At 40.0% G+C, this 15,256-nt stretch overlaps 1 protein-coding gene across 18 annotated transcripts in view; it reads left to right on the plus strand.

The window, feature by feature from the left end:
- LOC126072973 (phosphopantothenate--cysteine ligase) overlaps positions 1 to 15,256 on the plus strand; it is a 151,784-nt gene that overhangs the window by 1,157 nt on the left and 135,371 nt on the right. The window contains exon 3 of one of the 18 annotated variants that reach the window (XR_007516628.1): positions 1,794 to 5,617. The exons of 15 other annotated variants lie outside the window; for them this stretch is intronic. Coding sequence is in view for 1 of the 3 variants with exons in the window: in XM_049878980.1 (XP_049734937.1) it covers positions 1,794 to 2,117 (324 nt within the window). In the remaining 2 variants the exon portion in view is untranslated. Of the gene's footprint in view, positions 1 to 1,793; position 15,256 lie in introns of those variants that run through there. 2 more of the 18 variants (XR_007516627.1, XM_049878980.1) reach the window with 2 other exon arrangements.

Here is a 15,256-nt window from a genome sequence, read left to right on the forward strand (position 1 = left end):
GGATTATAGAGATGAAAGACACCTCCCTCCCTCAAGGACCTTGCAGTCTAGTGAGGGAGCTGGACACAGACACAGTTACTATTCCAAGTGGTAAATGCTCTAGTAGAGGTATGTACGGAGTGCAGTCAGGGCACAGGGTGAGTGAATCATTACCACTTGGGAGTCAAAGAAGGCCTCCTAGAGGAGGTGACTTTTGACCTGAATCTTAAAAGTAGCAGAAGGATTACCAGACAAAATGGGAAAGGTTATTCCAGGTAGAGTACCTGGAAGTTTACGTAACTGGTTTGGTAAGGTTGAAGAAGGAGCCCTGGTGGTTCAACTGTTAAGCTCTCCGAAAAGTTGGTAGTTCAAACCCAATCTGTCAGTCTGTTCCAGTAGAGATTACAGCCTAGAAAACTTTATGGAGCAGTTCTGCTCTGTCATATGGAGTTGTTAAGAGCCTGAGTCGACTGGAGCGCACTAAAGAACAACACAACAAGGCTGGAGAGCAGGGAGCGTGATGGGCACACTAGAGAGACAGCTTACTTCATGGAAGACTTTGTATTCCTTGTTAAGGAGCTTGGACTTTATCCCAAGGGACACATAAGTAAGAGAATGAGATAAAGTTCTTGTTTAAGAAGAACATTCTGACATCAGTATGAAAGGTAGATAGAGAGTGGAGGGGTAGGCTAGTTGAGGGGGCTACTGCTGTGGTTTAAGGAAGGGGCATGGGGAGGGTTCCTGGCACTGTGGTTGAAGTGATTTGACTCCTTGGAACCTAAGGCAGTCTTAGATGTTTATTGCATGATACAAATAGAATTTTAAAAGGAGAAATTTTACATGTGGGATACTTGCTGACTGAGTAGGATAGTTCATTTATTCATTCTTTCAATAAAGATTATTGAGTACCTACTATATGCCAGGTACTTCTGAGGACCTGGAGATGTAGCAGTGAAAAGAAACATGCTTTGCTTTTGGAATGCTTACATTCTACAGGGCAGACATTCGGTAAATAAATACAAACTATGTTAGGCAGTGATAAATGTTAAGGAGAAAGAAATTACAAAAGGGCTATATGATTTGTATCACACTTGCTAACAACTTTTTGAGGGCCAATCCTGATGATTAGCTTAGATGATTAAACTCTGGGAGCTTTAGTTTACTGCCTATTTTTTAATTCTATCTTGAATGGATACAAAACAATTAATTCAACATTCCCGTTAGAAGGGTCTGGGAATGGAGTAGTAGGAGTTTGAATCAAGTGAAAAATAAAATCAGTTCAGTTTCCTCAGTGCTAAGTTGTGTTACAAGTGACAATTTTAAAATGGAATCAAATAGACATTCTACCAATGCAAGAAATATGTTAGGTTTGAGAGACTTAAAAACCCAACTTTAGTTGGGCTTCTGCCCAACATCTCAATATCTCTTTACACAAACAGATCATTTGCATTTATTTACTCGAGAATTTGCTTTAAAAAGCGAGGGGGGATGTTTGAGAAAATACTGTGGTGTTCTTCAAAGTTATATTAATGGTGATGAGTATGGCAGAGCAGAGGGCTGATACAGAAGACATAGTTTGCTCCAGAATGTGTATGAAGCCTTGGAATTAGGCTTCTGGACCTTACAGAACCAAGGCTTTTAAGCTAAATATTTAATGTGCTTTGAAGTGTGACGATGAGCTCTCTCACAAAAATTAGCATTGACTCTCTAGGCAAAAGTCTAAGTCCCTACTTCCTTATTTTCTCGTGAGATTGACCTGGTAGATATTAGATAGTGACCTTTTTTACTTATTAAGTTTTCTTTTTCCAATACAGATAACAATGAAGATGGTGCCAAAAATGCTTTCGCCTTTGGTTAAACACTGGGCTCCCAAAGCATTTATAATTTCCTTTAAGTTGGAGACTGACCCCTCCATTGTAATTGATCGTGCACGTAATGCTTTGGAAGTTTATCAACATCAAGTGGTGGTGGCCAATATCCTTGAGTCACGACGGTCCTTTGTGGTTATTGTAACCAAAGACTCGGAAACCAAGCTATTGCTCTCAGAGGAAGAAGTAGAGAAGGGCATAGAGATAGAAGAGAAGATAGTGGGTCATCTTCAGTCTCAACACACAGCTTTTATATGTGACAAAAACTGAAGTAAAAAGCCTTTTTAGGATCAAAAATTGTTCAGGGGACCAGAGCTCTTACAGAGCATATTGGTGAGAACTAGAGTCAACCCTTTGCTTTCATAAGGCCAGAGAAAATGAAGATAAAGGGAAAAGAGTAATGTGCAGGAGAATATAGTTTGGTATTTGCCTTTTAAAGCTCATTTAATACTCATTAAAAATGGAAACAAAGGGAAAGAAATTATGACCAAATCACCTGACGCACTCATCTGAATGTCATCTCGAATTTGAAGATGAATACAAGAGCTGTTTTCCGCCTTTAAAAAAAGAGCTTATTGGGAATTATATTCTGTCCCTCAAAATACACATATGGGCTTAAATGTCAGCCTCCTTTATACTATAAAAAGAGGGTTATGCTTTGAAGATGAAGTATTTGTTGAGTGCCTACTATGTGCCAGGCCCTGTGCTAAGCTTTGAGGATTAGAAAGATGAATAAACATGTCTAGTTGGGGAGATGGACGTGTAAACAATTGAGTGCAATAAAGTATGTGCCCAAAAGCCGACACAGTGGAAAGACTGTTTTTTGGAAATTTATCCAAGATGGGAATAGGGGAAAAAGGATGTCTTTTTGTAGATAGATTGCCTGTAGAATGGTGAGCTTCCCACTAAGTTTCCTTTTTGCATCTTGTCCTAGGTTTATCCCATACTTCAGTAACAATTTACCTTTCATATATTTTAGTGCTGCTTTTCAGGTAAACTTAACTCTACCTCCAGGCAGGCAGGGGCCAATTGGTGACCTCTGCCCTCAGGCATTATAGTATGGAGGAGAGAATGGGCTTTGGCGTCATCTTAGTCAGGTGTGAACCCCAGCTATGCCTTCTATTAGCTTTGTGAACTTAGACCCAAGACTTAATGGATTTCCTCATCTATAATGGCAAATAAAGCCATTTGTTGTGAGGATTAAATAAGACAGCGAAGATAAAAGCATTAGTCTTGTGCCTGGCATATAATTCACACTCAATAAATGGTTGCATTATTTTTTTTCTCATTTAGCAAGGCAGTGTTACACCAGTGTCCTGCTTATTTCCTGAATCCTTGAGAAACTTTAAAAGGTCCTCTCACACTCTTGGGCTTTGGGTTGAGAGTGCACATGAAGTGTAGCCCAGAAAAATCTAAATGATCTGTAGGATGATCCAGAGAGCAATTTGAAAAACTGCCCTTAGTAACCAGGTAGAGGCAGGTGCTGTGCTTCACCTAAATATTTTATTTTAAAATTCAATTCACAGAATTTCATGAGGTGAACTGGGAAGGGTAACCCAATGCTGATGATAGAGGTGCAATAAATTTTAGTTGAAAAGATTTGAGGAGAAGTGCCAAGATGCACTGAAACATTTCATTAAATCAGGAGCCATGACATTGAGCAGAGGAAAGTAACTGCAGCAGGTGAGACTGTCCTGGAGGCAGCAGTCACTTTGAATGAAGGTCTTAAATTAACTTTCAGGTCTATTTGGCCAAACTTCAAAAGCAACAAATTCTGTCAACAGTGGCTGTTTTACTGAAGGCGAAGGAAGTAAAAGATTGATTTTTTTCTCAGCATCCATAGTTTAATGTGGGTAATGACTGTCTTTTGAATGTTAAAATGGGGATAAGCAGAATTAAAACTAGAAGTGATCCTAATTTTTTTTAAAGCATAATTATTCCTTTGGGGACCATTTCATATCTTGTTTTATTAATGTGTAAAAATCACCACCACCCTGCGTGGAATTAGTGTGTTCTACTTCAGTTTAGTTTTCATTCACAGCGCTTAAAAGGAGTGGTTACACAAGTAGAAATTCCTGGAGGGTTTGTTTTGTGTGTGTGTTTTTTAAAAACTGCAAGTGGACAAGTGTGGAAAGAAAGAAGAGAGGGAAGTGAGTCAATGAGAGCAAGTAAGAAAGAGCCTGATCTAGATTGAGGACCAAGGAAGGTTTGTGTGAGGAAGTGACACTTGAAATGATATATAATAGTTAAGTGGAATGGAGGTGGTGGTGGTAAGCATTTTAGATGAGAGGAAAAACACTTATAAGGGCTCTAGGGCCAGAATGAGAGATTGGAGCACTTGATGGCCCAGATAATGCAAGTAGAACCGGCAAAACTTTGGAAAGGAACGTCTCGGGGAACTTAAATAAGACCAAGCCAAAGAATGTGTAAGGGACACCAGCAAAGCAGCCGCCCCCGAAACAGGCAAAATCTAGCTTTTATGAACTAACCTAGAATCTTGGCATAAGAGCAAGTAGAATAAAGATATTATCGATTTAAAGAATGTTTAAATTTTGTGTCGTTTAGAAATTTTTTGTTTTCATAGGGAGGTGGGGGACGTGGTTCATCTAAATCAAATTTTCAATGCTTGGGACTGCTAAAGGGCTTCAGCCTTAGGGATAATTCTAGTTAAGTCTGGTTTCTTCATTTTTACACATAAGTCTAGTCCAAAAAGGTCCCAGGTAGGTAGTGACGTATTGAGGCCAAAAATGCCGAGCAGGTCTAGAGCGCCTTTCCTTTTATGAGGCAGTCTCAAAATTTATGTTACTTTATCTTTCTAGAAAAGTAAAACCAAGGATAGTAGGTCGGGGCTCTATGTAAGAAGCTATATGAAAGCTATGATGCCCTGTAAAAAGAAAAAAACAAACCTGAGAACTGCAAATGCGTAACTCAAGTAGTGTCTTTCTGCGCGCCCTAGCGTTACCACGGTTACTACGGGAAGTGGTCGTTCTGCTTTCCAAGGCCAATGGAACGAGCCGTACTATAGTTACTGCCGGAAGGGCTCCGCCTTACGACCCAAAGACCAATGGTACTCACCGTAACAATGTTCCCACAATCCCAGCGCCAATGGTGTGCGTCGTATCTATGGTTCCCGCCGGAAGGACGCTTATGCGCCCCTGCGGCAGGATTGGTTGCTATGACGCCCGGGGCTTGGTAGGCACCTGCTGTTCCCGGCAGGCTAGCGGTGAAGTGGAGCGACCCAGGGATCCTCGCAGCAAACTCCGAAAGAAGACTTCCAACCTGGTTTCTGAGGCTCCCGCTTCAGCACCGAGGAGAAGCAGCACATATTGCCTCCATCAGCACTAAATCTTTTCTGCTGCTCTCTCTAGTGTGGCCCGAAACTCCAGGAGAGCCCCTCCTGGTTTGGCCTTTCTAGCCCGGGGCTGGAGTGATTCTGCCTGAAGAAGAATTCGCCCGTTTTCCCCGAACTCAACTGCCACAATTATTTATTATTAGGTTGCCGCTCTTATTTATAGCGGCCTTATAGCGCCCTCAGTAAGGGAGATAGGAGTGCCTTTGCTCCCTTTACAGGTGAAGAGACCCCAGGACAGACGGCTGCGTCTAGAAGTCCAAGCTACTACAAAGTCCACGCAGACACGGCTTTTCTCTGGTTATAGGCGCTATAGAACTGCTTTTTTCCTGCTGTTTTGGTCGATGTTCGTCATACAGAACCTTGATTCCTCGATGAACTTGTGGAGGCCTTTTGTATCTTCAACATCAGACGTCATCAAGTCAGTTACCTTCTGCCTTTCAAACCACAACCTCATTCACTTCTCTGATCATCCTGAGCTGCATCTTCCTCAACCTCCTCATTCCACAGCCATTTTCACCCTTCTTGTTCACGCTACCCATTATCCAATGGCAGTTCGTCTCCACCTCTGCCATCTGTAGACCACCTCTGCTTTCCTGCTACGATGCTTTGGGTAGCTGAGAAGTTCACGTTCTCCAGCCCTGGGATCATTTGGAAGCTTTTCTCTGCTTCTCTGCACTATGGCGAGCATGATGTGTTGGGTAAACTAGAAACTAGAATGGAAAAATGCACAGTGGTAAATATAAACGTGAAATTACTGCAAGGTTTTGAAAATGGAGGAAAAAACATGCATTTTTCCAGCCCATTTCGGGCTTATATAAAGAACAGAAGGTTGTTCCTTCTTTAAATAAGGTGAATGAAAATGTTAGGCATAAATTTTAGTGATGTGTTCAAAAAGGTCATTTAAAATGATCACCTAACAGAATTTGAACTTTAAGTCCAGATAAACCTGGGGTATGATAGAATTCTCTTGAGATGCTTGAAACAGTTCTTGTTCTTCCTTTCCATGTCATTTTTTAATAAAAAAAATTCTTTGTGATGTAAGCCAAGAAAAAAAAAAAAAGTAGGAGTGATCAAAAATAAGTATTTTTGGTGAGGGAGCAAGCTCAACAGTCCTAAGAAGATTGAAACAGAGGGCCTTAGGTATAGAATAAGATTATAGATACAGTGCAATTTTTATTTTAGAGACTAGCTTGGAGAACTTGATTTAATTTTTCTTGAAGCATACATTCCTTGCTGAGCCTTAGTATTTATTCTTCAGGAGTCAGATTTAAATCTAAACCTATTTTGAAGAGATACAAAGTGTACATTAGCAGGTATTTTTGCAACTAAGATGATTTGGATATTTTGACTTTTTGGGCCACTTGAAGCAGTTATTTGAGATATCTCAGGCTTAGAGCCAGGTCAAGGTTCTAAATACTGAGAAACTCCGATTTCTCCTCTGTAATAGATTAGGAAAGAAAAACAGGTTTTGCAGCCTTTGCAATTTTTCACGTTAAATTGAACTGAATAAATTTTAACTCTTAATAAAAGGAAGAGGCTGTTAGATGCTATATTTTAAGGAGCTGTCCTTTCCCTTTCCTATTTGTATTTATTGAGTAAACACCATTATAATAATGTTAACATACATTAAAAAAAGTTTTTTGTTTTTTCCTGTTACCCTAATACAGTGGGTCTAAAACAAGGGCAGGGGGTGATTGTTCCATGTGGTGATGTATGGAGGCATTTTTAATAATCACAGCATGCTACTGGCATCTAGTTGGTAGAGACCAGTATGCTGTTACTAACGTCCTGTAATGTACAGGACAGTCCCTGACAACAAAGAATTATTCAGCCAAAAATGTCAATAGTGCTGAAGTTCAGAAACTCTGCCCTAAAATATCAACAGTTCATTTTTTCTGTTCTGTTTCTGCCCATGCTTACATGTGTGCTTCATACTTATAATCAGCATACATTTTTGCCCTTTAAACTTAATTTTATAATTTAAACACTTTCCCACATTACTACATTTTTCTTTTTTACAAAGTATTTTTCTCATTTTATTTGGGAACTGAAAAAGTAAGAAACTGTGTATAATACGTATTATATTTTAAGGTGGCTGTGAGTTTTAAATTATATTTGCGTAGAAGAAAGAGAAGGGTTAGGGTAAAAAGCCACCTACCTGGATATTTCAGTTATTGTGGTTATGCTATTTACTTGTCTCCTTTGTCATTTAAAGACCATAAACCTGGGATCCACAGCTCATCCTTTGCTCAAAGTCAGGAGACGGGAGTTGTGGTCTTGGCTGCTTCACTGTGATTGGAGGGCGCCTGCTGAGAGAGAATTTTTTTTAGAAATGACTCTGCACCCATTTTCCTTGTCCTCTTCCCATTTAATTTTCTTCCTCAGTTTGTTTTGACAGCTTTACCACCTCATTCTTTATATCTAGAAGCTTTTGGAGGCCTAAAGCATTATAGGGTGCGCTTGTTTCCAAATAGTGGATTTTTAAAGGTAATAAGCATTAAGAGAGAGAGAATAATACTCTTATATACTTTGTTGGAGTATACAACAAAGAGTGTATATGGAGAGAATAATATTCTTGTATACTTTTTGGATAGGTGAGTTTAGATGTTAGAGCATTTATAATTCAAAGCATACATTTATATTACCTCGAGATACACCTGTTTAAAATTTTCAAATAAATCTGCTGGGAAAATGTTAGTTCTGGGATGTCATAACATCATTCCAGGCAGAAGGAACTGAATGTTCAAAGTCACAGAAATATAAGCAGTATGATGGGAATCAATAAGTATGCTGGCATGAAGGGCTAATGTCAAGGAGTAGCAGAAGATAAGGCTAGAGAGACAGGCAGATTGTAAAGGAGCTTTGATGCCCAGCTGAGAGATTTGAGGAGAATGTTAGGCAGCAAGTGATTTGCATTCAGAAGAATGAGCCTGGCAACTTTTTGGAGCACAGATTGGATGGGGCCAGCCCGGTAGCAGGGAAATCAGTTAAGGATGCCATTACACTAAACTGGGCAAGAAGTGAGAAGAGCCTAAACTAAGGCAGGAACACCAGACATGGAAGGACAAATTAAATTAGGAAATGATAAAAGAGATAGAATCCATGAATTCAGTGACTGAGTATGAGAGTGGGACGAGTAAGAAGGAGAGGATGACTCCAGGTTTTTGGCTTGAGAGTATATTGATGGTGATTTTATTAATTATGGAACACAGAAGGAGGAGCAGGTGTAAGGGAAAAATAAGTGAATTATTCAAGCTGAGTTGTTCATTAGGCAATTAGATATATATTGATTTTAAATCGTGGGCCCTTCTGTACTATACTCTCTTCTTTGGAACTTGCTTCTCTCCACCAATCCTTGCTGAAAGAGTAGGCTTAGGTAGCTGTATTTATGCCCCTGCCTCCAACCCATTCTAGCTACAACTGCTGACTGAATGAGGAATAAACAACTAACTTCAGAGAGGAGGGGGTGCATTTCATTGGGTAAACAACAACTAACTAATTATCTCTCTTTCAACAGTTTGAACTAAGAGGTAAAGATGTGGTTAGGTGCCATCGAGTCAGTTCTGACTCATAGCAACCGTTTGCACAACAGAACGAAACACTGCTTAGTCCTGCAACATCCTCACAATCGTTGCTAAGTTTGAGGCCATTGTTGCACCCACTGTGTCAATCTACCTCGTCAAGGGTCTTCCTCTTTTTCGTTGACCATCTCTACCTTACCAAGCATGATGTCCTTTTCCAGGAACTGGTCCCTTCTGATAACATGTTCAAAGTATGTGAGACAGAGCCATGCCATCCTCGCTTCCAGGGAGCATTCTGGTTGTACTTCTTCCAAGACAGATTTGTTCGTTCTTCTTGCAGTCCATGGTATACTCAATATTCTTCGGCAACACCATAATTCAAAGGTGTCAATTTTTCTTCGGTCTTCCTTATTCATTTTCCAGCTTTCACACGCATATGAGGCGATTGAAAATACCGTGGCTTGGGTCAGGTGCACCTTAGTCCCCAAAGTGATGTCTTTGCTTTTCAGCACTTTAAAGAGGTTTTTGCACCATATTTGCCCAATGCAATACATTCTTTGAAGTAAAGATAGAAATGGCTTAATCCGAAAATCACATAGGCTTAGGTCATTTAATGGCTGTTTTCAGCCTTGCTGATGAAGCAAGCAGAGAAAGTCCATCCATGTAGAGAAGCAAGTTATTGGAGCAGACTCATAGGGAAACCCAGGGATGAAAGACTTCATGGCTTAGAAGAGACTGTAATGACTTCCAGTTCCATATCCAGTTCCTACATAGCCCTGTTTAGTTTCTGAAATATGCCCTGTATCTTATCCTATAGCAGTTGTGATTGATTGGCTATGAGTGACAGTCCTAAGTAGTAATGGCTTGAAAAAGATTCTTTCTGTAATAAGACTGGAGGAGAAAGCAACCCAGAACTGGTAGGAAAAGATCTTCAAATTTTCAGAAACCCAGACTCCTTATGATGTTACATTCTCCATGGCATATGGCTTCTATCTCATGATGTCCAGGATGACTGCTCATGCTTCACCTATCTTGTACAAATTCTAGTCAGCAGAAAGGAGGAAAGAGTGAGGAAGGGAGCTTCCTGTTCTCTTAAGGAAACTTCCTAGAAATGGCACACGAATCCATGTACATCCTTCTGGTCAGATCTTAGTCACATGGCTGTATCTAGCAGTGAGGAAAGCAGTCTTGTGCTCAGCCCCAACATTAAGTGTCTTATTTATGCAGAGGAAGAAGAGAATAAATATTAAAGGATAACTGGCAGTATCTGCTACACACACCTGTATTTGTTCTAACTTAAGTGTGTTTCTTGGCACCTTTTCTAGAATAGATTTGGAGCTTAGCTTATTATTAAATCCTCATAACAACCTAATGAAGTAGGCATTATAATTATACCCATTTTATAGATGGGGAAATCAAAGCTTAAAGAAGTTAGGTTATCTGCCTAAGTCACATAGCTAGAAACTGGTGGAGCCAGAGTTTAAATCACGTATGTCAGACTCCTAAGCCCAAATATTAATCACCAAGGTAGTGAGAAGGACAGGGAGCCAAAGGCAGAGTTCTTCGCGGTATCAGCATTTGAAAGACCCGTGGAAGAAGAGGAGCCCAGGAAGAAAGACCAGAGAAGTGAGTGAATACAGGAGGAAATGATGCCACAGAAGAGAGAAAGGAAGAAATTTCAAGAAAAGAATGAACAGATACCACAGAGAGATCATATGTAAAAAGAACAGAAAAAATGTGCAGTCGGAATTTGGAATTTTGAGGGTCATTGTTGGCTGATAGTTTTTGTATAATGGTAAGAGCAGAAGCCAAAATGCAGTGATTTGAGGATTGTGGAAGACAAACTAGAAAGAGGACAATACCTTGAGAGGGAAATAGTGTAAACAAAGGAGGGTTATTTTTGTAACTTTATTTTTTGAGATCAGAGACATCTTGAGCCAAGGGCAAGATATCAGTAAAGGGGGAGATATTAAACATAGAGAAAGGAAAGGGAACATGGTCTCTGAGGAACCAATATGGGGTGGGATCAAGAACACAGATAAAGGGATTAATCTTGATCAGGAGGATGGACAGAGAAGAGAAAGAAAACAGGATATCTAAAGATGATGGTTAGTTTGTTGGTGACACTTTTACAATGACAGTTTTACTAGTGCTTTGGGAGGCATGGTCATCTACAAAGAATGAAAGGAGTGAGAATGAAATTTTCAGAAGTGAAAGTTTGGAATAGTTAAGTGAAATGATAGTGCAAGCTGGCAATGAACACATAAAATGACAACAGCAGGGAAAGCTTGACTTAGGCTGGAGACCATCAATTTGTCGTAGCTCCAGTCTGCATGCTTGTTTGATTTTTCTCTACTATAACTCAGCAACCTACAGTAGGTAGAGAATAGTCAAATGTTTGAACTTTTTCAGGGCAGGAATTTGCAAGGAAGGTGGGACAAGGGGCAAGATATTTGAGGACATTGGTAAGAGATGGTTTGGAATGATCAATGTCATGTCAGGCTTGAGGGGGACATAAGTGAAGCCAAAAGAGTAGCCAGTAGTTTGAGAGGGGATGTAGTAGTGGTCCAGGAATGAAGGGGTCACTGTTATTGTAGAATAAGTACAATTTAAGAGAGCAAATCTGCTGCGAAGGACCTCTTTAAAGTGTTGAAAAGCAAAGATGTCACCCTGACGACTAAAGTGCGCCTGACCCAAGCCATGGTATTTTCAATCGCATCATACGCATGCAAAAGTTGGACAATGAATAAGAAAGACCAAAGAAGCATTAACGCCTTTGATTTGTGGTGTTGGTGAAGAATATTGAATATACCATGGACTACCAAAAGAACGAACAAATCTGTTTTGGAAGAAGTACAATCAGAATGCTCCTTAGAAGGAAGGTTGGCAAGACTGCATCTTACATACTTCAGACATGTTGTCAGGAGGGATCAGTCCCTGGAGGAGGACATCATGCTTGGTAAAGTACAGGGTCAGCGGAAAAGAGGAATACCCTCAATGAGATGGACTGACACAGTGGCTGCAACAATGGGCTCAAGCATAACAACAATTGTATGGATGGTGCAGGACCGGGCAGTGTTTCGTTCTGTTGTGCATAGGGTCGCTATGAGTCGGAACCAAATCTATGGCACCTAACAAGAACAACAATAAGAGAGCAAGAAACGTAAAAGGCAGTAGTCAGAGTAGGACATTTGGAGCTTAAGATTGTAGAGTCTGAATGGGAGTTTAGGTTATGACAAGGGCTCAGGTATAAGGGCTCGGGTATGGTCATGGGAATGGGTGGCTAAATAGAATGAACATTAAAGATCACTGGCTTTGGGAGGGTGGTCAAGTCTAGGAGATTGGATGAATCATGCACTTGGATATTTACCTGAAACCTCCTCTGTCTCCTTAACCAGCAAGTCCCCTCTTCCTGCATCTCAGCTTGTCCTTCTCTTCCCCAAATCTCCCAGATGCCAGGAATCCAAAGATGTTCTCAATGTCCCCATCCATTTCTCTTTTCACCTTCCTCCAACCCAACTCTCTCACTCTACCTCTACAACATTGGAATTGTGCTGTTCTCTTGGGGCAAAAAACCTGCAGTACAGGGCTTGCAATAATTCAAACGTTTCTTTTTTTTTTTTTTTAATGTTTGAAAAATACTATTTATTATGAAAAACTATAAACCTGTGGAAAGTCTATTGCTTGTGTTTACTGCAGTTTTATATGCCCCCAATCAGATTTGTGTTTCAGACAGGTAGCTCTGGGGCAGTGTGGAAATAAACTAGTGGGTAGGGATAGAAAAGCTGTAGGAGGCAGGAAAGCTACAAGCAAGGAATGATGAGGATCTAAAATGGGACAGAGGAGGGAGGAATGAGGAGTAAGTGAGTGGGCATTAGACTCCGTGGTTACCCAGGGATGAGTCGGGTAGAAAGGTTTGGGGAGTTGGCAATGACACTAACTTAATGGAATGAGGCGGGGGACAGATAGTGATGTGAGTAACCTGCCTGGAGATTACAGAGGGAAAATCACTGGGAAATAGAAAAGCATATGACTCTACTTTCCACTTAAGATAAAAGTTCTCCAGCGTCTGAGCTCAAACTCTCCAAGTTGGGAATGGCCAGGGGCTCAGTTTACTAGACCTGTGTCCTGAGACTAACCTTGAAGATATTTGAAAACAGCTTTTTATCCCTCCCTTAGTTTTCTCATCACCAGAATAAAACCATCTCAACTCCTTTCATCTTCCCTTAAGGTTCTCAAATAATTTTTTTTTTTTAGACCTTGGGTTCCCCATTTCCATTTGTCTTATCCTTGACCCTGGGCTGGTGTGCCCATTTACTTTCACATACATGGTTGAGCTATGTGTAACGTTGTTTGTTTTATGGGCCTGTATAACCTTTGGCTGAAGGGTGAACTTCAGGAGTGACTTCAGTACTGAGTTGAGAGTGTTTGGGGACTATACTCTTGGGGATTCTCTAGTCTTTGTCAGACCAGTAAGTCTGGTCTTTTATGTGTGTGTGTGTGAGTTTGAATTTTGTTCTACATTTTTCTCCAGCTCTGTCTGAGACTCTATTGTGATCCCTGTCAGAGCAGTCGGTGGTGGTAGCTAAGCATCATCTAGTCGTGCTAGACTCAGTCTGGTGGAGGTTGTGGTAATTGTGGTCCATTAGTCCTTTGTACTAAGCTTTTCCTTGTGTCTGGTTTTCTTCATTCTCCCTTGCTCCAGATGGGGTGGGACAAGTGGAGTATGTTAGATGGCTGCTCACAAGCTTTTAAGGCTCTAGACGCTACTCACCAAAGTAGGATGTAGAACATTTTCTGTACAAACTGTGTTATGCCAATTGAGCTAAATATCCCCCGAGACGATGATCCCTAGCCCTTAGCCCAGTAATTCGGTCCCTCAGGGAGTTTGGATGTATCTGTGGTGCTTCTGTGACTTTGCCTTGGGCAAGTTATGCTGGCTTCCTCAGTGTTGTACACTGTCTTACCCCTCACCAAAGTTACCACTTACCTATTGTTCAAACATTTATTTTCTAATCCTTACTCACAATTTCACCAATTTATCTCACCTGCTTTTAACATTTTCATGTATTTGCTTCCATTTTTTTCCTTGTGTGTCTGATTTTCATATAGTAGTAATAATTTTACATTATGCTTTTTCTATTATCATTATAACATTTTCCATATTGCCAAATAGTCCTGATAGAATCCTTTGTTTTCCAGTTGTCTTAGGCTCTCTGATACCCAGCACTAAAACTACAAGTGAATTTGTAATGTTCAGAGACCTTATGGGAGATGAAGAAAGAAGATAGGAGTGGGGACCAGATGATAGGGGACGTGAGAAAATTTTTAGCTGTAAGTCACAGGGAGAACACATAGGGGAGTCAGGATTCAGACCTGGGTCCATTTTCTTTCAGTGTAACAGCTGATTATCAAAATTCTGTATATTTTCCACTAAAACTGTTCATGTGAAAAATGATAAGACTCTGGAAAACTTAGCAAATCAAAGGAGAAAACAATAATAGTAAGGTTTTGATTTTTAAAGAAGTAAAACTGAATTTAATTATTTATACGGACTGTCAGCTACAATAATAATTATGTATATCGTTACAATTTGGGTCAGATTAACTTGTTTATATACTGTATTTGGTTTCAAAACCAAATCTTATTCATAGTAATTCTAATAACACAGATTTATCACTTCATCAGTATTTATCTTTTACCCACTGTGGTATTGCAAGTTGTTACGTAGCACGATTACTTTCAACTTAAAAGAAAATTGAAGACTACATTGATGACAAACTTAGTCAAGATTTGTAAGAGAACTGAGTGACTTAGAAGTTAACAGATAAGAGACTCTGTGAGTAAAATAATTCCTTGATCAATAGTAAATGGAGACTCTAGCTTTCAGAGGAGTCCTTTTATTTCTAAGTATTTATAGGGAGGAACAAAGGCTTCTTTGGCCGCAATATTATCATTGCGAGGGGGCTTTGGAGGATTTTCAGATTATTAAATTTTAAAATTCAGAGCTAGACGGACAGAAAAGCTTGTGTTTTTTTTTTTAACGCTCTACCATACATAATTTACATTGTGTATTGTCCTCATGATACACATATTTTTAGATATGTGATAGTTTAGATTTTTAGATACACATGATATTTTAGAAGATATACAGCTTTTCAAAACTTTAATTTTTTGGTATTGTCAGCTGTTTCATTTAAGTGCTTGTCATAACTGGGTAACCTAACCACCAAAACCAAACCCACTGTGACCCAATAGAACAGAGTAGAACTGCCCTTTAGGGCCTCCAAGGCGTTAATCCTTGTGGAAGCAGACTGCCACATCTTTCTCCCGTGGAGCAGCTGGTTAGCAGGGGAGTGCTTGAACCACTGCACCACTAGGGCCCTTAGGGTAGCATAACAATTATAGTTAATAGGAAAACTAAACTATACTTTGTAGAGAGTCTAATTCTAAGCATATACATACATCAGATTTCTTGCATCCTCAGTTGTGTGGGGAGGGGGGCACTGCGCACCTACACACGTTTATCTTTTCTA

Source organism: Elephas maximus, chromosome 3 (genome assembly GCF_024166365.1).
Source record: "Elephas maximus indicus isolate mEleMax1 chromosome 3, mEleMax1 primary haplotype, whole genome shotgun sequence".
NCBI classification, from domain to species: domain Eukaryota; kingdom Metazoa; phylum Chordata; class Mammalia; order Proboscidea; family Elephantidae; genus Elephas; species Elephas maximus.